At 49.9% G+C, this 23,284-nt stretch overlaps 1 protein-coding gene across 1 annotated transcript in view; it reads left to right on the forward strand.

The window, feature by feature from the left end:
• The window catches only part of TECTA (tectorin alpha), a 232,242-nt gene that overhangs the window by 176,192 nt on the left and 32,766 nt on the right, over positions 1 to 23,284 (forward strand). Inside the window, 4 exon segments of the mRNA XM_060251812.1 lie at positions 3,651 to 4,224; positions 8,376 to 8,986; positions 13,780 to 14,341; positions 22,967 to 23,166. Of these exon segments, the coding sequence (XP_060107795.1) occupies positions 3,651 to 4,224; positions 8,376 to 8,986; positions 13,780 to 14,341; positions 22,967 to 23,166 (1,947 nt within the window).

Below are 23,284 nucleotides of genomic sequence, written 5' to 3' on the forward strand. Positions count from 1 at the left end.
TGTGGCTCTTTCACACATATTGTGTGGCTCTTGAAGCCCCCACCGCCCCATTGGTTGGCTTGGAGAAGGCATTTGTCTCTTTATATCATTTCTCCAAGCCAAGCCAACCAGCAGCTTGGAGAATGCATTTCAAAGTTAAAGTTGCTTTCTTTCCACCTCTCTCCCTCCCCATCTATTTGATTTCCTTCCTTCCTTCCTTCCTTCCTTCCTTCCTTCCTTCCTTCCTTCCTTCCTTCCTTCCTTCCTTCCTTCCTTCCTTCCTTCCTTCCTTCCCTCCCTCCCTCCCTCCCTCCCTCCTGCTCTCAAGCATCTGACGTTCATGTCTTGTGGCTCTCAAACATCTGACATTTATTCTATGTGGCTCTTACTTTAAGCAAGTTTGGCCATCCCTGCCCTAGAGAAATGGCTGCTTTGGAAGGTGGACTTTGAAGCGTTCTTGCCATGCTTTGAGTGTTCAAATGCAAAGCTAGATAAAGCTCATGTGAAAGAGGAAAAATTTAGTACTGCCTCGTCGCACTGCAGAATTATGTGTGCATAGCTGCGCATCAAGATCTTGTGCTTGCTGCATGTCTGAAGGACTGGACTGGACTTTGTGAAGACGCACTTTAAAGACACTTGGAATTTCTATTGTTATCCTCTACGTAAAACAGGTTTTTAACCTATCGTTTGTCATCCTTATGCACTTTAAATGTTATTTTTGAAATTTATTTACATAATATTAATCTGAACATTTTGATCAAGAAGTGTGTAATATACTCCAGTATTTTTGAGTGCTATTGAGGCTGGTTGTCCCGGAACCTTCGGGTTACCTCCTTGCCATCTTCCAATTCAAGAAATATCTGGGGACTTGGGGGGCGGAGCCAGGAGACTTTGAGATGGAGCCAGGAGACTTTAGGGGTGGAGCCAGAAGCAAGGTTGAGACAAGCATCATTGAACTCCAAAGGGAGTTCTGGCCATCACATTTAAAGGGACAGCACCCCTTTTAAATGCATTCTTTTGGGGGGGGGGGTGCACAGCCTCCAGGTGGGGTCTGGAGAGCTGCCACTAATCTCCAGACAAGAGAGGTCAGTTCCCCTAGAGAAAATGGCTGCTTTAGAAGGTGGGCTCCGTGGAACCGTATCCTCCTGAGGTCCCACCCGTCCCTGAACCTTGCCCTCCACAGGCATACACCCCCCCCCCCAAAAAAAAAATCTCTGTAACCCAGAGCTGGCAACCCTAGGATGCATCTCTCTCTTTCTCTCTCTCTCTCTCTTCCTGCTGTCATTTCCATTCAAACAAGATCCACAGGCTTCTGAAGTACCACAAAAGCCTGTAGAAACTCTGTGGAGGATGGGAGGGGGGAAGATGCTGCAGTGCCTCTACAAAGCCACCTGCCAGTCCTTTAGAACAGTGGTCCTCAACCTTTTTGGCACCAGGGACTGGTTTTGTGGAGGACAATTTTTTCCACGGACTGGGGGTGGGGGATGGTTTCAGGATGATACAATTGTGCACTTCAATTTCTGTTAGTTTGGTGTGGTGGTGAAGTGTGCGGAATCATCTGGGAGAACCGGGTTTGATTCCGCACTCCTCCACTTGCAGCTGCTGGAATGGCCTTGGGTCAGCCATAGCTCTGGCAGAGGTTGTCCTTGGAAGGGCAGCTGCTGGGAGAGCTCTCTCAGCTCCACCTGCCTCACAGGGTGTTTTGTTGTGGGAGAGGAAGGGAAAGGAGATTGTGAGCTGCTCTGAGACTCTGGAATTCGGAGTGGAGGGCAGGATGTAAATCCAATGTCGTCTTCTTATTATTATTACATTGTACTATATAATGAAATAATTATACAACTCACGGCCCGGTTGCTAACAGGCCATGGACTGGTACCAGTCCACAGACCGGGAGTTGGGGATCCCTGCTTTTGGAGGAAATCCTCTTCTGGGTCTCTGGACCTGAAACTTTGCCTGGAGAGTTGCGTTATGTGCAAAAGGCATCACTGCCACCTGGTGGCTGGAATCAGAGGTGCTTCACATCAGGTCTGCACTAACCCATTAACTTATTTTACAAGAGGCTTTTTTGGAACTAACTACACCTTTTTGCGCCTGTCTCATGCTCTTTATTTTAGCGTGTGAACATTAATAACCTACGACAGGAAGCAGAAGGGAGACAAGAGATTTTAAGACCGTCGGGTGTACTTTCCAGCCGACCTAATGCTTGTAAGAATGTTTTACTGTGAAAACTGCCTGCAAAAGCTCTTAATAATTAGATTCTCTCTGTGCTGCATCTCATACATCTCCACAGTCTAGTTGTTCTTTCCAGTAAATGTATGTGTGCACTGGATGCCTGCAGGCTAATGCAACTGACAGTCGTCTCTTTAGCATGCCCTTTCAGTTCTTGAATCTACTTGAGAGACCATCTTTAGGTTTAAAAACAAAACTCTGTAGACAGCAGACACATGAAGCTACCCTGTACTGAATCTGACCATTAGCCCATCAAAGTCAGTACTGTCTGCTCAGGCTGGATGTACTAAAAGTTGCTGTAGAGCAGCTGCAACTTTCGTAAGTTTACAGGATGTGTCGGAAGTTTAGTGCTGAGGAGACTTGTGGTTTCTTTGAGATGAGACTTACTTGACCGCTGCTTGCTTTTTGGAAGGTGTGTGTGCCTTTAAATCTGTAGGAGCCAGGCTGAATGGGGGTGGGGCAAGCCAGCAGAACAACACGGCTGCTCCCAATGAACTGCAAGCAAGGAAGGGGAAACCAGCCCAACAAATGGAAGGTTTGCTTTACATTCCTTTCAGAAGTCATTCGCGCAGTAAATTAGAGAGTAAAGAGTAAACTTGAACCTGTGGTTTCCCTGTTAGTCTGAAGAACTTGGTTGAATGTACAGCAAACCCTGTGAGTAAATTGCTCCAGTAAGATCACAAACTGTTTATCTTGAACAAGACACAGATTGCAAAGTGTTTATTTTGGCTTCTCTATATGTGTGTGGGGGGGGGGGGAGCATGCAGCTGCTGGGGATGAGGAAATGAAGACTGTATTTAGGGGAACTGCACTCCTGTATTTTTACTTATTTTAGGGAAAGGGAAAGTCTCCTGCCTCTGCCCCCAAAATCCCCAGATATGTTCTGAGTTAGACTTGGCAACTCTAGAATCCAGTCATGCAGTCTGTCCATGTTGGCATATTTTCTGTTTTGGCCCTAAGCAAAAAAAAAAAAACAGTTGGTGAACTTAGATGAATCTTTGGTCTAATCCAATAGGGATGCTCTCACGCTTTTGCAAAACACTTAATATGATTAATCGTATACTTTACATACACAGTATGCTTATTAGGAATCTGGGAATAGCGGTAGCCTTGTGCTCCTTGGAGATGCATAATGTATGAAAAGTCACCGCACAACGAGCGAAAAAGTCCTTCGATTACAAAGAAGTTTGATTCTTCTCCACTTGACAAAGCTATTATGGCAAACAATCCCAAGTGCTTTTGGCTGTTTTTTGCATCATCAGATTTTTACATATCTGCAAAATACATCTCATGCGCCGCATCTTCATTGTTTCCTTGCCTGCCCTCTGTCTGCCCAGCTCTGTTTATCCTTTGTAAGCCAAAGCGAGAGGAAAGAAATATAACGGGCTTGCAGGGCTCTTCTTCTCAAGTCCTCTTTCCACTCACTCTTTTTTCGTTGGTAGGTCAACGGATACAAAACAGAACTGCCATATTTTCACCCTTCTGGCCAACTGGAAATTTACCGGAGCAAAAATGGAACAGTGGTTGAATCGGAAGGACTGGTGAATATCCAGTACTTAGACTCTGGGATCGTGGAGATCCGTCTCTCGACTGTCTACTTCAACTGCACCGGGGGTCTTTGCGGCTTTTTCAACGGGAACGTCAGTGATGAGTTTTGCCTGCCCAATGGGAAATGCACGGACAACCTGGTGGTTTTCCTGGACAGCTGGACAACCTTCGACGAGATCTGCAACGGGGAATGCGGTGACCTCCTCAAGGCCTGCAACAACGATTCCGAGTTGCTGAAAGACTACCGGAGCCGCTCGAAGTGCGGCATCATCAACGACCCCACCAACAGCTCCTTCCTGGATTGCCACTCGGTGGTGAACGCGTCTGCCTATTACCGAACCTGCCTCTTCCGCTTGTGTCAGAGTGGTGGGAACCAGTCGGAACTCTGCGACTCGGTGGCTCGCTATGCCAGTGCCTGTAAGAATGCTGAAGTGGAGATCGGCCAGTGGAGGAGCTTCAACTTTTGCCGTAAGTCTGACCTACCTGGTCTTTTGTTTAAAGCAGAGCCATTAGAGCTGAGCCCGGCCTCCTGGGTCTCTTGGTCCACATCTTCTTCCTAGCTGTACCTTTCTACCTTGGGATACTTGGGGAAACCAACTGACGTGGGAAGGAGAGTGCCTAAAAATTCCCATCGCGTGCATTAGTTTTTATGCCTTGTATAGTGCTCGTTCTGGGAGGGGAGGTAGAATGGTATAGCCTGATTTTGTCAAATCTTAAAAGCTAAACGGGTTTGGCACTTGGATGGAAGACCACCAAGGAAGACTCTGCAGAGGAAGGCAATGGCAAACCACCTCTGCTCCTCACCTGCCCTGAAAGCCCCTTACTGGGGCTGTCATAAGTCAGCTGTGACTTGACCACACTTTACACATACATACTGCCAGTTCGAGATTTTGAGGTCCCCGGGCAGACAGTGTCTGGGTCCCTTTCTGCCTACCACCAGCTCACCCTCATGCTCCCTTTCCACCCAACCACCTGTGTGCCCCCCCTACCTGACTGTACCTCCTTCCCCCCCTCAGAAGCTTGCTCATTGCTTACGCTCAGAGGTATGTCCCAGAGGTATGCCAATTCCCCAACAGCACTAGAACACAAGAGCGTAAGAGAAGGCATGTTGGATCAGGCCAATGGCCCATCCAGTCCAAAACTCTGTGTCACATAAGAACATAAGAGAAGCCATGTTGGATCAGGTCAATGGCCCATCCAGGCCAACACTCTGTGTCACACAGTGGCCAAAAAACCCAGGCACTATCAGGAGGTCCATCAGTGGGGCCAGGATACTAGAATCCCTCCCACTGTTGCCCCCCAAGCACCAAGAATACAGAGCATCACTGCCCCAGACAGAGATTTCTGTCAATACGTTGTGGCTAATAGCCACTGATGGACCTCTGCTCCATATGCTTATCCAACCCTCCCTTGAAGCTGTCTATGCTTGTAGCTGCCAGCACCTCCTGTGGCAGTGAATCCCATGTGTGAATCACCTTTTGGGTGAAGAAGGACTTCCTTTTATCCATTCTAACCCGACTGCTCAGCAATTTCATCGAGTGCCCACGAGTTCTTGTTTTATGAGAAAGGGAGAAAAGTACTTCCTTCTCTACCTTCTCCATCCCATGCATAACCTTGTGAACCTCTATCATGTCACCCCTCAGACATCACTCCTCCAAGCTAAAAGGCCCAAAGTGCTTTTAACCAGAGGTCGTTTTGTAGAAAAATAGGTGGTGGAGCTCATTAGCATAACTCATTAGCATATGCTGCCCCTCCCAGCCAAAAGCAACCCGATGAAAGAAAGGAGAGCCCCGGGCGAGCGAGGCCTGCTTGGGCTGGCTAGAGATCCAGCCAGCCCAAGCAGGCATCGCTTGCCTGGGACTCTCCTTGTCTGCCCACTCCCCCAGTCAAAAGGCCAGCAAGCTACCCACCACCCAAAATCACATAAGAAGTGGAGAAAGGGTGGTGTGGGCTTCTCCAGGGGTTAATGAGGGCTGCTGGGGGCGTGGCTAAGCCTCTGATGGATGGCTGCCTGCCCGCTCTCCTAATCCAGGGATTGATATGCAGCTGCACCTACTATTCAGTGGACAAGGTAGGTGGGGAGGAAGAGGAGGAACCCTCAGAAAGGTTCAGGAGCTGCTCTCTTGTGAGCTCCTGCTGAATTTGAGGCCCGGCTTTAACCTTTCTTCGTAGGGAAAGTATTCTGACTCTTGCAAGAGAATGGGCAGGGAGAGCCCCATGGACAGGTGGTAGGGGAAGTGTTGGGAGGGTGGGCAGTGGCAGCAGGCCCACCCCCCCCCCCCCCAGAATCCCTGGGCCCTGGAAGCTGCTCCTCTTCTAGGTATGCTGACGCTGGCCCTGGAAAGCTCATTTATTACCACCGCACCCAGACACACAGATCTCTGCAAAACACAGACCCTCCCTCCACTCAAATCCCGTCTGCAATAATGATGGCTAATAGAAATAAATATAAACATAATGGTATAGGATTGTTGTCCTCCTCCCCACCCATTTGCTTCTCCCCGCCAATTTTCCCGGTTAAGTAATTTTATAGAATGTATTTCAAGAGACCTCAGGAGTCTGCTTCGGATGCATTAGGAGTGTTCCTAAATTGCAGTGTGGATTCTGAAGTGGCGTAACACCAGAGACTAATCTGCACGAGAGAGAGACATTGGTGGGGGAGGGAGGCGGGAGTGGAGTGTTTGGCTTTCTTTGCCGCTGAGTGTATTCCTTCTGCTGCTGCTGGAAAAGCAACTGTCGAAACTCCCGGGTTGCAGAAGTGCTTTGAGCCGGGTGGTTTTTCTCTCCAGCCAAAGGTGATAAATCAGGAGGGGGGGGGGAATACGCCAAGCGCCTGGAGATTGTCTCCCAATCCGATTTAGGTAGAATCGGGAGGTGGAGAGCTCGTAAACTAATTGGAGCAATTAGAGTTAAATTAAATGGCCGTTTTATTGGACTTCTTTGAACTTGGAATGTGGAGTTCTTTTTCCTAGTAAAAAGAGAGAATCCCCCCTCCCATTCCACCAAGGGGGATTTGCACATGGCTTGGAAAGGGGCTCTGCACAGCTGGACCTTCCTGGGTTTTCTTTTTTTTTTGCCGGGGGGAGGCAAACTCCATATCATTTTAAGATTGTTTGTGGCAACTCCATATCATTTTCAAGGCAAGAGCCAGTTTGGTGTAGTGGTTTAAGCGCACGGACTCTTATCTGGGAAAACCGGGTTTGATTCCCCACTCCTCCACCTGCACTTGCTGGAATGACCTTGGGTCAGCCAGAGCTCTCTTATCTGGGAGAACCGGGTTTGATTCCCCACTCCTCCACCTGCACCTGCTGGAATGACCTTGGGACAGCCATAGCTCTCTTATCTGGGAGAACTGGGTTTGATTCCCCACTCCTCCACCTGCAGCTGCTGGAATGGCCTCGGGACAGCCATAGCTCTCTTATCTGGGAGAACCAGGTTTGATTCCCCACTCCTCCACTTGCAGCTGCTGGAATGGCCTTGGGTCAGCCATAGCTCTCTTATCTGGGAGAACCGGGTTTGATTCCCCACTCCTCCACCTACAGCTGCTGGAATGGCCTTGGGTCAGCCATAGCTCTCTTATCTGGGAGAACTGGGTTTGATTCCCCACTCCTCCGCCTACAGCTGCTGGAATGGCCTTGGGTCAGCCATAGCTCTCTTATCTGGGAGAACCGAGTTTGATTCCCCACTCCTCCACTTGCAGCTGCTGGGATGGCCTCGGGTTAGCCATAGCTCTCGTAGGAGTTGTCTTTGAAAGGGCAGGTTCTGGGAGAGCTCTCTCAGCCCCACCCACCTCACAGGGTGTCTGTTGTGGGGGAGGAAGATAAAGGAGATTGTGAGCCGCTCTTAGACAGCACTGCCGTTAGGCAAACTAGGCCATTGCCTAGGGCGCTGGCCTTCTGGGGGTGCCAAATTGGGCTCCCCCGAGTGATTGGTGACATTATCAGTGTGGGGTGGTGGTGCCAGAAATTAGCCTTGCTTAGGGTGCCAGACAGTCTAGGATGACCCTGCGTCCTAGCGATTTTGTTTTTCATCCAGATTACTGGAGCATGGGGGGGAGGGAGCAATAAACTCTGTGCGGGGGAGGGGGAAGGAAAGGTGCCTCAGTCTAAAAGCCTGGTGGAGAATCTCTGCCTTACAGGCCCTGCAGAATGGCATAAGATCCTACAGGACCCAGATGTCCTCTGACATAGAGTTCCACCAGGTCGGAGCCGGAACTGAGAAAGCTCTGGCCCTTGTTGAGGACAGCTGGACCTCTTTAGGGCCGGAGAACACCAGCAAATTGCTACCGACAGAGCGAAGTGCTCTGCCAGGGACATAACGGAGGAGACGGTCCCGATAAATTGGTCCCAGACCGCTTGAGGCCTTAAAGGTCAAAACCCAGGGGTGGAATTCTAGCAGGAGTTCCTTTGCATTTTAGGCCACACACCCCTGACGTAGCCAATCCTCCAAGAGCTTACAAGGCTTTTTTTTGTTGTAAGCTCTTAGAATATTGGCTACGTCAGGAGGGCGTGGGCTAATATGCAAAGGAGCTCCTGCTAGAATTCCACCCCTGTCAAAACCAATGAATCCGACTGAGTACTCAACCAGAAGCTTTTCTTCCCCTCTCCCTTTTGCTTCAGCTCTCACGTGCCCCGAGAACAGCCACTTTGAGGAGTGCATGACCTGCACGGAGACCTGCGAGAGCCTGGGGGCAGGGCCCGTGTGCCTGGAGAGCTGCATGGAGGGCTGCCAGTGCGACGAGGGCTTTGCCCTCCGAGGCGCCCACTGCATCCCGAGGAGCGAATGCGGCTGCGTCTTCGAGGGGCACCAGCTGTCCACCAACCAGTCCTTCTGGATGGACATCGACTGCCAGTACTTCTGCTACTGCAATGGCTCTGACAACAGCGTGCACTGCGAGAACATCCCCTGCAAGGACGACGAGTACTGCCTGGAAGAGAGCGGCCTCTACTACTGCCAGGTCCGCACCGACGCCTCCTGCATCGTCTCCGGCTACGGCCATTACTTGACCTTCGATGGTTTCGCCTTCGATTTTCAGAGCAGCTGCCCCCTGGTCCTTTGCACGACTGTCTCCCGGCATCGGTCGGAGAGGCCAGAGACGATCCCTGATTTTACCGTCACCGCCAAGAATGAGGACCGGGATCCTTCATTGGCCTTGTGGGTGAAACAGGTGGAGGTGGATGTCTTCAGTTACAACATCGTCATCCACAGGGCCTACAAACATACCGTCCTGGTAAGTCGGCTGCTGCTGGGGCTGCTCGGTGCCTGCGGTGGTGGTGGAGAGGGCTGTCCAGTTGCAGAACCCCGTAGGGCAGGGGTGTCGAACACAAGAGGGCCTGATCTGACATAAATGAGATCTTGTTCAGTGTAATTTGGTGTAGTGGTGAAGTGCACGGACTCTTACCTGGGAGAACCGGGTTTGATTCCCCACTCCTCCACTTGCACCTGCTGGCATGGCCTTGGGTCAGCCATAGCTCTTGCAGAGCTGTCCTTGAAAGGGCAGCTTCTGTCAGAGCTCTCTCAGCCCCACCCACCTCATGGGGTGTCTGTTGTGGGGGGAGAAGATATAGGAGATTGTAAGCCGCTCTGAGTCTCTGATTCAGAGAGATGGGTGGGGTATAAATCTGCAGTCATCTTCTTCTTCTTATGGGGCCAGATCATGTCAGGCTGGGCCATGTGTGTATCTATTTAAGATTAGGTAGCAGAGATATAAACTTTGTAAAGGACACAGACAAACACAGTTAAAGATTTAAAAAAATAAAATAAAACAAAACATGCTTAAAACATTAGCACTCATTGGTCTTAAAGGCGCTTTCTTTGTATTTCTCCCATGGGATCCGGGGAACTGGGCAAAGGAAACTCTGGGCGATTTCCCACACAGCTTACTGAGGAGCCAAGTCCCTCCTCACCCCGCAGCGTCTGCTCGGATTTCCCACCAACTGCTCCGCGGATTCAGGAAGTGCCGGACCTTTTGCGTTGCTAACGTAAACTAGGGTTTTAGCGATTTCCATTTGAGACGCAAAAGGTCCAGCACTTCCTGAATCTGCGGAGCAGTTGGTGGGAAATCCGAGCAGATGCTGCGCGGTGAGGAGGGACTTGGCTCCTCGGTAAGCTGTGTGGGAAATCACCCTCTGGCTCTTTCCTTCCTTCCCAGAGAACCAGGAAGGGGTAAAAGCCTCAGCCAATAGATGGAAGAGAGGCTTGGCTCAGTAGCTCTGCTGTGCGATTGGAGGACCTTGGCAAAGCAAGCTATCCCTCCCTCCCTTCTTCCCCAAGGGAGGAGCCTCAGCCAATGGAGAAAATAGAGACTTTGCTCTGTAGCTTCAGTGCAGCTGAGCAAGCCTGGCAAAGCAAGCTGTGATGCAGAAGGAAGCAAGAGAGAGGGAGAAGGAAGCAGATGACAGCCAGTTGCTCGGGGGCCTGATAGGAGCCCTCCGGGGGCCTGATTATGCCTCCAGACCGCATGTTTGACACACCTGCCGCAGACGTTCTCAAGGCAAGAGGTGTTCAGAGGTGGTTTGCCGTTGCTTGCCTCTGCGTAGCCACCCTGAGCTTCCTCGCTGGTCTCCCATCCAAGGCTTACCCTGCTTGGCTTCTCTGAGACCTGATGAGGTGGGACTAGCCATCCAAGTCAGAGCCCTTGCAGAGTTCACCAAATGGAAGATATAGTTCTGAGTTTTTTTAAGTTATATATTTGAAAAAGGTGCTAAAAATTTGAGTTACAGAAATGGAAGATGCTCAGTGGTAGGAAGAGACTGACAGGGGGGAAAGAATAACTTGTTCCCTGTGTGTGGGATGTGCCGTCAGATTGCTTCTGACCTATGGGAACCCTGGGCATTAACACCCTCCCAAATGTCCTATCCTTAACGGCCTTGCTCAGGTCTAGCAAATGGAGGGTCCTTGTGGCTTCCCTGAGGCAGACCATCCATCTCACGTTAGGTCTTCCTCTTTTCCTGCCGCCTTCAGCTTTTTCTAGGGCTCAAGTCATTTCTCGTCTTCTCATAATGTAAATAAAAGCAAGCCTTTTTGTAGCAGGAACTCCTTTGCATATTAGACCGAACCCCTCTGATGCAGCCAATCCTCCAAGAGCTTACAGCAGGCCCTGTAAGAAGAGCCCTGTAAGCTCCAGGAGGATTGGCTACATCAGGGGTATGTGGCCTAATATGCAAAGGAGTTCCTGCTACAAAAGAAGCCCTGGGCCAAAGTAGGAGAGCCAGTTTGGTGTAGTGGTTAAGTGTGCGGACTCTTCTCTGGGAGAACCAGGTTTGATTCCCCACTCCTCCACTTGCACCTGCTGGAATGGCCTTGGGGCAGCCATAGCTCTGGCAGAGGTTGTCCTTGAAAGGGCAGCTGCTGTGAGAGCCCTCTCCAGCCCCACCCACCTCACAGGGTGTCTGTTGTGGGGGAGGAAGGGAAAGGAGATTGTGAGCCGCTCTGAGACTCTTCGGAGTGGAGGGCGGGATATAAACCCAATATCTTCATCTACCTCACAGGGTGTCTGTTGTGGGGGAGGAAGGTAAAGGAGATTGTGAGCCGCTCTGAGACTCTTCGGAGTGGAGGGCGGGATATAAATCCAATATCTTCATCTACCTCACAGGGTGTCTGTTGTGGGGGAGGAAGGTAAAGGAGATTGTGAGCCGCTCTGAGACTCTTCGGAGTGGAGGGCAGGATACAAATCCAATATCATCTTCTTAGGATAGCCTCAGTTGAGTCATTTTAGCTTCTAGGCAGAGTTCAGGCTTGACTGGTACAAAAGCAATGTTTAACAGGTGAAGTTCCTGCTACAAGAAGGAAGTGAAAAACACCAACAGGTGAACCTCACACAAGTAATCATTTGGACAGTCACACCTCAACTCCCAGATCATTGCATATACGCACAGGGCTTTAGAGCCTAACAGCAAAGCAGCTATAATTTGAAAGTGAATTTTCACTTTAGTCAAAGTCAGAGCGAAACTGGCCAATTCGTTGCGGTTCCAGAAAAACAGATTTTGAGTCCAGTGACACCTTTAAGACCAACAAAAATTTATCCAAGGTGTGAGCTGTCATGCGCACACTCCCTTCTTCGGACACCTGGATCTATCTTGCAGCTCCGGAGGCAGCCCCGAATATTTTGGCACGCATCCATTCACCTCCGCAAGGTTTAACTTGCATTGCACTCCCCTGAGTTACACTTCACCCTGCCTTAATGATAGGCTGGTCATGGTACTTAACTGTGCCTCTAGAAGTCACATGAAGCTGTCTGATACTGATTCAAGCCACTGCTCCCTCAAGGTCAGTCGACTCAGACCGGCAGGGTCTCTCCAGGGTCTCAGGGAGAGGTCTTTCCCATCACCTCCTGCCCGATCCTTTTAACAGGAGATGCCAGGGATTGAACCTGGGCCCTTCTGCATGCCAAGCAGATGTTCTGCCACTGAGCTACAGCTCCAGGGTCTCAGATGGAGGTCTTTCCCATCCTCCCTCCTGCCTTGTCCTTTTAACTGGAGATGCCGGGGTTTGAATCCGGACTCTTCTGCATGCCAAGCAGATGCTCTGCCACTGAGCTGCAGATGCACTTCATGGCTCTCCAGGGTCTTCAGATGGAGATCTTTCCCATCTTCCCTCCTGCCCGATCCTTCTAACAGGAGATGCCGAGGATTGAACCTGGGCCCTTCTGCAGGCTAGGCAGTAGCTCTGCCACAGAGTCACAGCCCTCCAATCACGGATTCAAGCCATACCCAGTCCTTTATCGGTTGGCTGCTCTTTGACTACCCCTCTGTACGTGGAGATATGGTCTACTGGAGCTGGGAAGTCAAGAGTCATTAGAGGTTGTCAGCCTGAAAACCGGTGCACTGTAACTTCCCCATTGGGTCAGATGGGCGGGAGAACTTAAGACAGACACTGAAAATGGATGCGCTCTATATTTAGTTCCATGGGCTTAAGCCAACTTCACCTGGAGTCAGAATTATGGACTGCGTGGTTTACTATCGTAAATTGGGGTTGTCTCATCCTCGGTAAGTGTCATATTTCATTTTTATTCCACTGCATATGTACCTTATCCTTTCCCCGAGGAGCTCAGAGCAGAGCATAAGCCATGCCTGGTGAATAATTTTTAGACTGAACATTGATGACTTGCTGAAAGCCATTGCATAACCTTGGCTACTCTCGCTGGGCGTGTCTTTCAGGACTTGTGACTAGACTTGCCAGCCTCTGGGTTAGGAAATACGTGGAGGGTTTTTTTTGGGGGGGGTAGGGTTTGGAGCCTGGGGAGGACAGGGCTTGAGGAGGGGAAGGACTTCAGCAGGGTATAATGCCATACCGTCAACCCTCCCAATCAGCCATTTTCTTCAGGAGAATAATAAAATCACTGGTCAACAATAAATATTCACACTCTCATTGTGTGTACATGCTATTGATTTAGTGCAAATGTAAGAAAAAATGAAGAACAAAGGAACAATAAGGTATTTCTACTCCCCCAAATTATACACTAAAACGTTCCTACATAGGAACCAGCCTTAACCAAGTCCATAAGTAAGTGTTTTAGGGTGGAGTCCTTAAACGTTCCGCTGCGACATTGCAATAGAGAGGAAAAAGGAGGGACCGTATAGAAAGGAGTCCTCACGGTTTCGCCCGTTTCGCACTTCGTCAGCCTCTTTTCTCAGTGTTTTTCAGAGCCACAGTAATTATGTTACAGACACAACCTCTGCTGCCAGCTCTCTTCAGGAGAGCTGATCTTATATGGAGCAGAGGTCCATCAGTGGCTATTAACCACAGCATATTGATGGAACTCTCTGTCTGGTGATGTTTTGTATTCTTGATGCTTGGGGGAGGGCGGGGGACAGCGGTAGGGCTTCCACTGGCCCCACTGATGGACCTCCTGATGGCGCCTGGTTTTTTTTACCACTGTGTGACACAGCTTTGGACTGGTTGGGCCATTGGTTTAATCCAACATGGCTTCTCTTACGTTCTTCTGCTTTTGTATTGGTTGTCTGGAAGTCAGCAACCCTACTGGCAGCCCTCTTTAATGACTTTCCTTTAATCCCTTCGCAGATTAACAATGAGCGCCTTTACCTGCCGCTGAAGTTGGGTCAAGGGAAAGTGAACATCTTCACCTTCGGTTTCCACATCGTTGTGGAGACCGACTTCGGCCTGAAGGTGGTATATGACTGGAAGACTTTCCTTTCCGTCACCATCCCACGGAGCCTCCAGAACGGCACGTACGGCCTATGTGGGAAGTACAACAGCAACCCCAACGATGACCTCCAGACGGCCACCGGACTCCTTGTCTCCAGCATTCATGAATTTGGCCACAGCTGGGCCAAACGAGATCCCTTCTGCCAGGCGGGCTGCGGCGACCGGTGTCCAGCCTGTGGCAAGGTGGAGGGCTTCTGGAAGCCCCAGCAGCTGTGCAGCTTGATCCCCAGCAAGAGCGGCGTCTTCTCCCGGTGCCACAGTAAGGTCAACCCCAGCTTCTTCTACAAGAACTGCTTGTTCGACACCTGCATCGATGGCGGGGCAGTGCAGACAGCCTGCAGCTGGCTGCAGAATTACGCCAGCACCTGCCAAACCCAGGGGATCGCCGTCACGGGCTGGAGGAACTTCACCTCATGCTGTGAGCAGAGCTTTTTGTTTTTTAATCGCTAAGGCAAGGGGGTCCCCAAGGGTGGTGCCCATGGGCACCATGGGGCCTGCCAACATCTTTCCTGGCGCCTGCCAAGTGTTTTTAGAAAGTGAGTGAGGGTTCTACCCAGCAAGGCTTCTGACCGGCTTTTGGAGATTTTTTTTTGGCAGGGGGAGGGATTTGTGTGTGTGTGTGTGTGTGCGCGCGCACCTGGAAGTCATGGTGACTTATAGTGAGTGACCCCTATCGGGGACTTGGAGGATATTCAGAGAGGTGGCTCAACAAAACCTGCCCCTGTCCCCCTGACTTCTGGTATTCCAAAGTGGTCTCCCATTCATGTACTTGCTAGGGTCAGCCCTGCTTAGTTCTGAGATCAGACAAGATCAGGCTTGCCTGGGCTATCCAGGTCAGGGCAGCCTCTGGAGATTTGACTGGCTGTGCAGATTTTTAAAAACACTGCCTTAACAGCAGCTGCCACTACAGCACAAGAATCTTCACAGCATGATTGAGGTAAGCTGTGGCGGCCATTTTGTGGCTAGCTCTGCCTCCTCAGGTTGGCAGCTAGTGTATGGCAGCCATTTTGTGGCTGAGCCCACCATACTGTGCCAGAATTCCAAAGGTGCCCGCAGGTTCAAAAAGGTTGGGGACCCCTGTTTGAAGACCACCCATGAAAATTCGTGCCACCTACTGCAGCATAGCTAATTTTAGTAGGACAATTCTTGTTCTATGACAGTAAGATGAAATGTCTCAAAGTCAATGCAAACCAGCCCAACTTTACAGGCCAAGTTCAGTTCCCTGTAGAAGGCTCCCTGAGTTTAAGCAAAACTATAATAGAAGAAACGTCAGGGTGAAACTATACTATTGAAACATTTATTACAGGAAAAAAATGTGACAGGAAAAACCTTGTGGCCTCTACTTCTGAGTAGACTCTACTCCTAAATAATCTAAAATGAAAAATATAAATGTGCACATGGGCACTATAATATTCCAAAGCTTCTACCTTTAAGCAGACTGCAATATGAAACACCAGAGTGCACGCAGGCACTTTGACATAACCTCTTTTCCCACTAAAATGAATTCAAACAGTGTGCAGAAAAATAAATCAGAGTGCACACAGGCACTTTTAAAGTGCACGCAGGCACTTTTTAAAGGTTAAGAGTCTGCTTTTGACTCGTAACCCAAATCATCAGAAAACAGTCTGTCATGAATTCTTTCATTCAGATTGCACACAGGCACTTTAACAAACAAATTATCCCGCTTCACAGTCTTGCACGTTCAGTCCACTATTGTTTCAGTGAGGTGTTAGGATAAAGAATAAGTCCATCCACATAAAGTCCACGTTAGCCGGTGTCAAACGTTTTGTGGCCTTTTTCAAGACTGATGGCTTTTAAGTGGAACCCAAAAAAATCCTGTCTCTTCCTCACAAGGCTAGAGCTCATTTTTTGTAAAGACAGAGTGGGTTCTCGGTTCCCAGCAGTCAAATGTCTGGACTGCAGCTCTTAGGGTCACATATAGATGATCTCTGAGAGTGAACAGCCAAAGTCAAGAGCCCTGTCTCGCCCAGATCACTTAGCAAGTCGGACCTGGAAGCTTTTATGGAGTCAGGCAGTACCACGTGATCTAATCTGAGGTTACTGCTGCTTAAAAAAGCTTCCCTGCTTGCCAGGCCTATTCTTCTATAATTCCCACCATGATCCAGAGCTCGGTGGTGGCGCCTCATGAGCTGAGCTGGCATCTGATACCTCTCAGGTGCCAGGTTCAAAACCACTCCGGGCCTGAGACCCAATACGGATTTTAACACTGAGGCTCCTTTTAAGCACATGCTGCTGGCTCTGTCGAAAAGCTAATGAGGCCAGTAACCAGAATGCTGATGTAACTGAAGGTGTCAAACAGCACTTGGCAGCGCTCCAGAGCCAGGGGACACGACTGGTCAGAATAGAAGAACCTAAGAAGAGTCCTGCCGATTCATCTAGTTCAACATCTGGCCTCACACGGTGGCCAACCAATTCCTCTGGAGGGCCAACAACAGGGCAGGGAGGTCAAGGCCTTCATAAGATTATATGCAAAGCTCTGCTGGATCAGACCAGGGGTCCATCTCGTCCAGCATCTTGTCTCACACAGTGGCCAACCAGTTTCTCTGGACAGTCAACAACAGGGCATAGAGGCTGAGGGCTTCCCCTAATGTCGCCTCCTGGCTCTGGGATTCAGAGGATTAGTGCCTCTGGATGTGGAGGCTCCCCCTCAGTCACCATGGCTAGTAGCCATTGACCAACTTATCCTCCATATCGTCCCCTTGGAAAGCTGTTTATTCCTGTGGCCGTCACTCCATCCTCTGGGAGCGAAGTCCACATTTTAATCTCTCCATGTTTAAAGTAGAATGTCCCTTTTCTGGTCTTGACAATTGCATTTCAGCGCAGCGTCTTGATGGCCAACTTTGCAACATCAGGGTTCAGTTCATTCGCCGCTCAGGGGTCTGTTGTGGATGCCCAAAGTCTTTCCTGAGTTCTCTCTGACACTCTGCCTTGGACCTCCTCTTTGTCTGCCTGGTTGGCTTCATGTCACCATCGTCCTTTGAATGGCGATAAGGCTAGTTTGGTGTAGTGGTTAAGTGCGCGGACTCTTATCTGGGAGAACCAGGTTTGATTCCCCACTCCTCCACTTGCAGCTGCTGGAATGGCCTTGGGTCAGCCATAGCTCTGGCAGAGGTTGTCCTTGAAAGGGCAGCTGCTGTGAGAGCCCTCTCCAGCCCCACCCACCTCACAGGGTGTCTGTTGTGGGGGGAGAAGATATAGGAGATTGTAAGCCGCTCTGAGTCTCTGATTCAGAGAGAAGGGCGGGGTATAAATCTGCAATTCTTCTTCTTCTTCTTTCCTTCCCTTTTTACAAAAAACCTCCGTGGGACCAAGGAAGAGCTCCACTTGTTATGGAGAATGGGGAATTGTCACAAGCTGCCGAGCTTTCGGGGAAAGAGGTTCTGACAAGCAAAGGGATGGGAAGACAGATAGAGATTGGAGGCTCTGAGGATTCCTGGGGAGAGGAAAAGGAGGCGGAGAGAGGCAGATTAGGGCACCTAATGACAAAACGGAAAAGTAGTGGATAAAAATGACACAGATAAGAGGAGACAGGGGGGGAAGAATAGCTCGACAAATACCTCGACATGACAGAGATGTGTACCGGAGTCACGGAAGATTATCTCTCATGTCACCAATTTCATAAAGGAAACGGAGCAGCAAGGGAATGAATTATTGGTTGCTCACGAAATCTGACAGATATTTAAGCACTCGGCACAAAAGCTCCTTCTGTCTTTGGCATTTCCTTCGATTCGTCGCTATGAGCTCGCCGCGGCGTTGCCTAGTGGGATGCCCTTGGCCTGGTTGGTAGAAAGGTCGAGGCTGTAAACTTGGGTTTCCTAGAGTGGCACGAGGGTCGGGTGTGTCCTTGGGGTTAGTCACGGCTGGCCTGTTGTAGTGGTGTGAACGTTGTCTACATTTGAAAGCCACTGCCAGCTCAGAGTCAATGGGGACTTGTGTTTTCCATGCATATCCATGTCCTTCTAGTGGCTCAAAGGTGTGAAATACTAAGTTATTAGATCACTGTTTAAACTAGAGGTCCCCAATGTGATGTCCACAGACGCCTTACCTTGTGTTCACCAAGTGTTTTCAGAAAGCAGGTGGGACAAGGTGGAGCTCTTGCCAGCAGGTAGACTTGCCAGGCCCCAGGTTCTGGTGGGGGATCCCCCAGTTTTGCAGGCTCCTCCCCACCACCAGCCGGCTGGCCTGTGGGGAGAAGCCCCACCCCAACAGTCACAATGTGTCTTTAGATCTCAGGCAGGGTTAGAAGCTTGCAAACTGTTTCTATTTTGGAATGTGTGTGTGTGTGTGCACGCGCCTTTAAATCTCAGTGAGACTGAAGCTGCAGGGTATGGGGGCAGGGTGAGGAGGCAGAGCCCTGTGCGTGAGAGAGGAAGTGTGAGAGCCCCGTCCCTCTGGAGAGCCAGTCTGGTGTAGGAGAGCCAGTCTGGTGTAGTGGTTAACTGTGCGGACTCTTATCTGGGAGAACCGGGTTTGATTCCCCACGCCTCCACTTGCACCTGCTAGCATGGCCTTGGGTCAGCCATAGCTCTGGCAGAGGTTGTCCTTGAAAGGGCAGCTGCTGTGAGAGCCCTCTCCAGCCCCACCCACCTCACAGGGTGTCTGTTGTGGGGGAGGAAGGTAAAGGAGATTGTGATCCGCTCTGAGACTCTTTGGAGTGGAGGGCGGGATATAAATCCAATATCTTCATCTTCTTCTTCTTCTTCCTTTTGCATTCTTTCAGAAGCTGTTTGGGATAGTAAAGAGATAGTAAAAAAAAAAAAAGGGGGGGGGAGAGATAGTAAAGATTTAACAAGAACCTGATTATGAGATAGAGGAAAACACTACCCCCTAGACCTCTCTCGACCTCTCTCTCTCCTTAAGTTGGTTGAAATACAGCAGATTGTTACATTCAGCAACTCTGGTGAGTATAGCTATCTACACCATTGCCCCAGGGAGATCACAAAAGTGTGGGCATGCAAACTGTTTATTGTAGCTGCTTTGTGAGTCTGTGTGTGCTCACTTTCATTGTGTGTGTGTGTGTGTTCACTTTTATTTAGCAGTTCTGGGGAACAAAAAAGGCAAAAAAGAGGAGGAGGAAATGAAGACTATTCAGGAGAATTACACTGCTATATTTTCATGTATTTATTTGGAATGGGAAAGTCTCCCAGCTCCACCCCTAAAGTCTCCAGATATATTCTGAGTTGGACCTGGCAACCCTACCAACAGGGCCTTCTGCTTGGTCACTGGCTGCTTGGTCACTGGCTGTGATCTGACTGGCTATGCAGATTAGAACAGTGTGGCTTTGGCGACTGCTGCCATGACCACAATGTTGGTTTTATTCTCATTCATCCCCCCGCAGTGTATGGTTTAAATTATCCTTCTACTTCCCTGCACTTAGACCTTCTCTGGGCATGTGTGTGGCTCCGCCTCCTGTGGCAGCCATTTTGTAATTGCACCCACCCAACCTTGGGTCTGAATTCCAAAGGTGCCCACAAACTAAAAAAAATGCTGGAGGCCTTTGGTTTAAACAATGCATATGGTCTTAGCAAAATCCAAGCGGGCAGCCGTGTTGGTCTGAAGCAGTTGAACAAAGCAGGAGTCGAGTTGCACCTTTAAGACCAGCCAAGTTTTATTGAGAACGTCAGCTTTCGTGTGCTCTCTAAGCACACTTCATCAGATAATACCTGATCCCCTCGTCCGATGAAGCGCGCTTAGGGAGCACACGAGGTCATAGCAAGAGCTGCTGAGTTTGTTCATACGCTGCAGAAGGAAAGTCTGTTTGCTGCGGCGTTCTGCCTGGTCGCCCCCACTCTTCGTAGCTTTAAACCAAAAGCGCTTAGGGAGCGCTGTCAGGTAGAAGACCCCCTCGGAAGAGGGATGACTCATGAAAAGAAGCTCCTCTCCTTCCCTTTTTCTAGAAAGTTGCAGGTTGCGCCTCCCGTCCAAAAAGCAGCCACTCTTCATTTGTCAAATGCAAATTTTATTAGCCTATACAGGCGAGGGAAAGATTACACATTTGTTCTGGGGGAAGATTTGCCCCTCTTGTCAATAGGATTACAATGTATGGTTCAATTACACTCCTCGTCAAATGAAGACGCAAAGCGTCTCTGGCAGGCGGGCCCGTCTGGCAAATCAATTGAAAAGTCATTTTCATCACTAATAAGATTTAAAAATTAAATCTGGATCATTTTCTACCCACAAATTGATGACCTAAATCAGCCTGGCTGCCTAATCTCAAGGACTCGATCGCCGTTGTTGGAAGAAGGGCCGAAGGGGGGGGGGGACAGCGTGGAAGTGGAGGATTTGCTCGTTTTCCTTTTGAATGGCTTGGCAGAGCGATTGCCTGAGAGAGGAGATGGGGTTTGAGAGAGACAAAGGTGTCTGAATGAGGTGTCGTTGCCCATGGGCATACACAACGGGTTCGATTCCATCCAAAAGATCCCTGTGTCCATGGGGGCGTTTTTCTTCAATTCCTAGTAAATGCAGGGCTTTTTTAATAGCAGGGATTCCTTTGCATATTAGGCCACACGCCCCTGATGTAGCCAGTCGCCGTGGTGCAGAGTGGTAAAGCTGCAGTACTGCAGTCTGAACTCTCTGCTCACGACCTGAGTTCGATGCCGGCAGAAGCTGGTTTCAGGTAGCCGGCTCAGGTTGACTCTGCCTTCCATCCTTCTGAGGTCGGTAAAATGAGGACCCAGCTTGCTGGGGGGGAAGTGTAGATGACTGGGGAAGGCAATGGCAAACCGCCCCGTAAAAAGTCTGCTGTGAAAATGTTGTAAAAGCAGCGTCACCCCAGAGTCAGAAATGACTGGCGCTTGCACAGGGGACTACCTTTACTTTTTACTTTAAGCTCTTAGAGGATTGGCTACATCAGGGCTGTCATTTGGAGGAAGGTGTGGAATTGTTTTCTGTGGCCTCAGAAGATAGGACCAGAACCAACGGGTTGAAATTAAATCAAGAGTTTCTGTCTCAACATTAGGAAGAACTTCCTGACTGTTAGAGCAGTTCCTCAGTGGAAAAGACTCCCTCAGGAGGTGGTGGGCTCTCCTTCCTTGGAGATTTTTAAACAGAGGCTAGGTGGCCCATCTGTCAGCAATGAAGATCCTGTGGATTTAGGGGGAGGGATTTGTGAATTTCCTGTATTGTTCAGGGGGTTGGACTAGATGACCCTGGAGGTCCCTTCCAACTCTATGATTCTATGATCAGGGGTGTGTGGCCTAATATGCAAAGGAGTCCCTGCTGCAAAAAAAAAAAAGCCCTGAGTAAGTGGCATGCTGTCACTTCTAGGGAAAACCTGGAAGTGATGTCACGCTTCTATAGGATTCACCATAAAACCATAGAGTTTCTGGCAAGTGGATTAAGTCACTTCCAAGTTTCCCCAATTTTCTAACCTTATTTTTCTCCTCCTGGCCACAGCAGCAGTGATGGACAATGGACAATGGGAGCTGGGGGCGGGGGAGATACCCCAGTGGGAAAGTGGGAAAGCTATCAATTCCCTGTCTCCTATGGCAGCCCTCCAACTTCACCTTGATATTGTTCCAGGGGGTCCCCTATTATCAGAAGCAGTAATTGGGGGCTGCACCAGGTGGACAGAGGCAGGTAAATCAGCATCCTATATACAGGACTTCCATATGCACAACTTCGACAGTTTTTCTCCTGCTGCTGCCATCTGACGAAACCACATTTCAGTGTTCAGCATTAACCTTTTTGGCCAGAGGTTCTACAGTCCTGATCAACAAACGTTTCTCCCGGAGGTAGCAAGAGAACGGCAGTTGGGATCCACAAACATTGCCTCGTGTCAAATCCCTCCACTATGGGTGCTGTTCATTCTTCACGGTCCTCTTTTTCCTCTGCATTCGGCAACAGGAAGGGTGAGACAGTGCCCCTTAGAGCTGGGGTGGGAAATCTCCATCCAGAGGGCTGTATACAGCCCTTGAGGTCACTCGGTGTGGCCCTCGGGGATTGCTGGACCGAACCGAGCCATGTGGCAGCCTCCCTGGGGCCTGGCTGGCCAGTGAGGATCGTGGAGCCCAGCTGCGCTGTGCAGCAGCCTCCCCAGGGCCAGGCAGGGATCACAGGGCCCAGATGTACTGTGCGGCAGCCTCCCTGGGGCCTGGCTGGCCAGCCAGAATTGCTACAGGGCCTGGAAAAGTTACAGAATTGCTACAGGGCCTGGAAAAGTTCAGTTTGCACTTCATTATCCCAGAGGGTGTGGCCTAATCTGCTAATGAGTGTGTGTGTGACCTAATATGCTAAGGGGATGTGGTCTAATATGCTGCTGAGTTCCTGCTGGGCTTTTTCTACAAAACAGACCTAGACCTATGCATTTGCCTAGGGCGGTGGGCCCTGTGTGCGTGTGCCAAATTAGGCTCTCCCCACATGTCTTCAAATAGAAAAACAATTATTTGCATTAATTTTGCTGGCCTGAATCATTCTCCCTCAGCGGAGCACTGTTTTTTAAGTTGATAATTTTTCATGGTCCACGAATGATGTTATAAATATCCATATGGCCCTTGGCAGAAAAAAGGTTCCCTACCCTGCTTTAGAGAGTGGGATGTGGCCTAAGAGCTGCTTCTTGTTGACCTCTGTGATAGCAAGGGAAGAAGGAACTGATGCACCCACCATGAGCCACTGTGGTTTCATCATACCAGTTTCTCCAAAATATATATATATAGTCTGTTTCCGGACTTAGCACGACTCCTTGTGTCCAGAGTTGGGGCTTCGTTACCTAGTCACCCCATAGTGGGAAACCTCCTCTGCATTTCTTGATGCACTGGGTATCCTTCTTCTCACTCTTCAGCGCCTCATGTACAGAGCCACCCAGACTCCTTGCCTGTCACCTTGAAGTACCAGCAGATCCTCTTTATGCTATCTGGCTATCACTGCCCTTCTATAGATCCTGGTTAGCTTCGGCCCTCCTATGTGCATGTGCCAAAGTGGGCACCTAGCTGGAAGGAAAGTGTGGCAGAGGCAGGACGGCATATCTGATCCGATAAGAAAACTCCGTCTCAAGGCTAAGCCCGCTCTCTCTCTCTCGTTCCAGCGGTCAGCTGCCCTCCCAACAGCCACTACGAGAGCTGCGTGAGCGTGTGCCAGCCGCGCTGTGCCGCCATCCGGCTGAAAAGCGACTGCAACCATTACTGTGTGGAAGGGTGCCAATGTGACCCGGGCTACGTCCTCAACGGCAAGAGCTGCATTCTTCCTCACAACTGCGGCTGCTACTCCGACGGCAAATATTATGAGGTGAGGCGTGGTTTCCAATACGGTGGCTGCCTGTTGGTGAGCTAGATATCTGTGCTGCCAATGGTGGGCATGGGAGATGATAACCAACATGGGGGGCGAGTTCTGGGTCAGCTGTGCC

Source organism: Heteronotia binoei, chromosome 12, assembly GCF_032191835.1.
Source record: "Heteronotia binoei isolate CCM8104 ecotype False Entrance Well chromosome 12, APGP_CSIRO_Hbin_v1, whole genome shotgun sequence".
NCBI classification, from domain to species: Eukaryota; Metazoa; Chordata; class Lepidosauria; order Squamata; family Gekkonidae; genus Heteronotia; species Heteronotia binoei.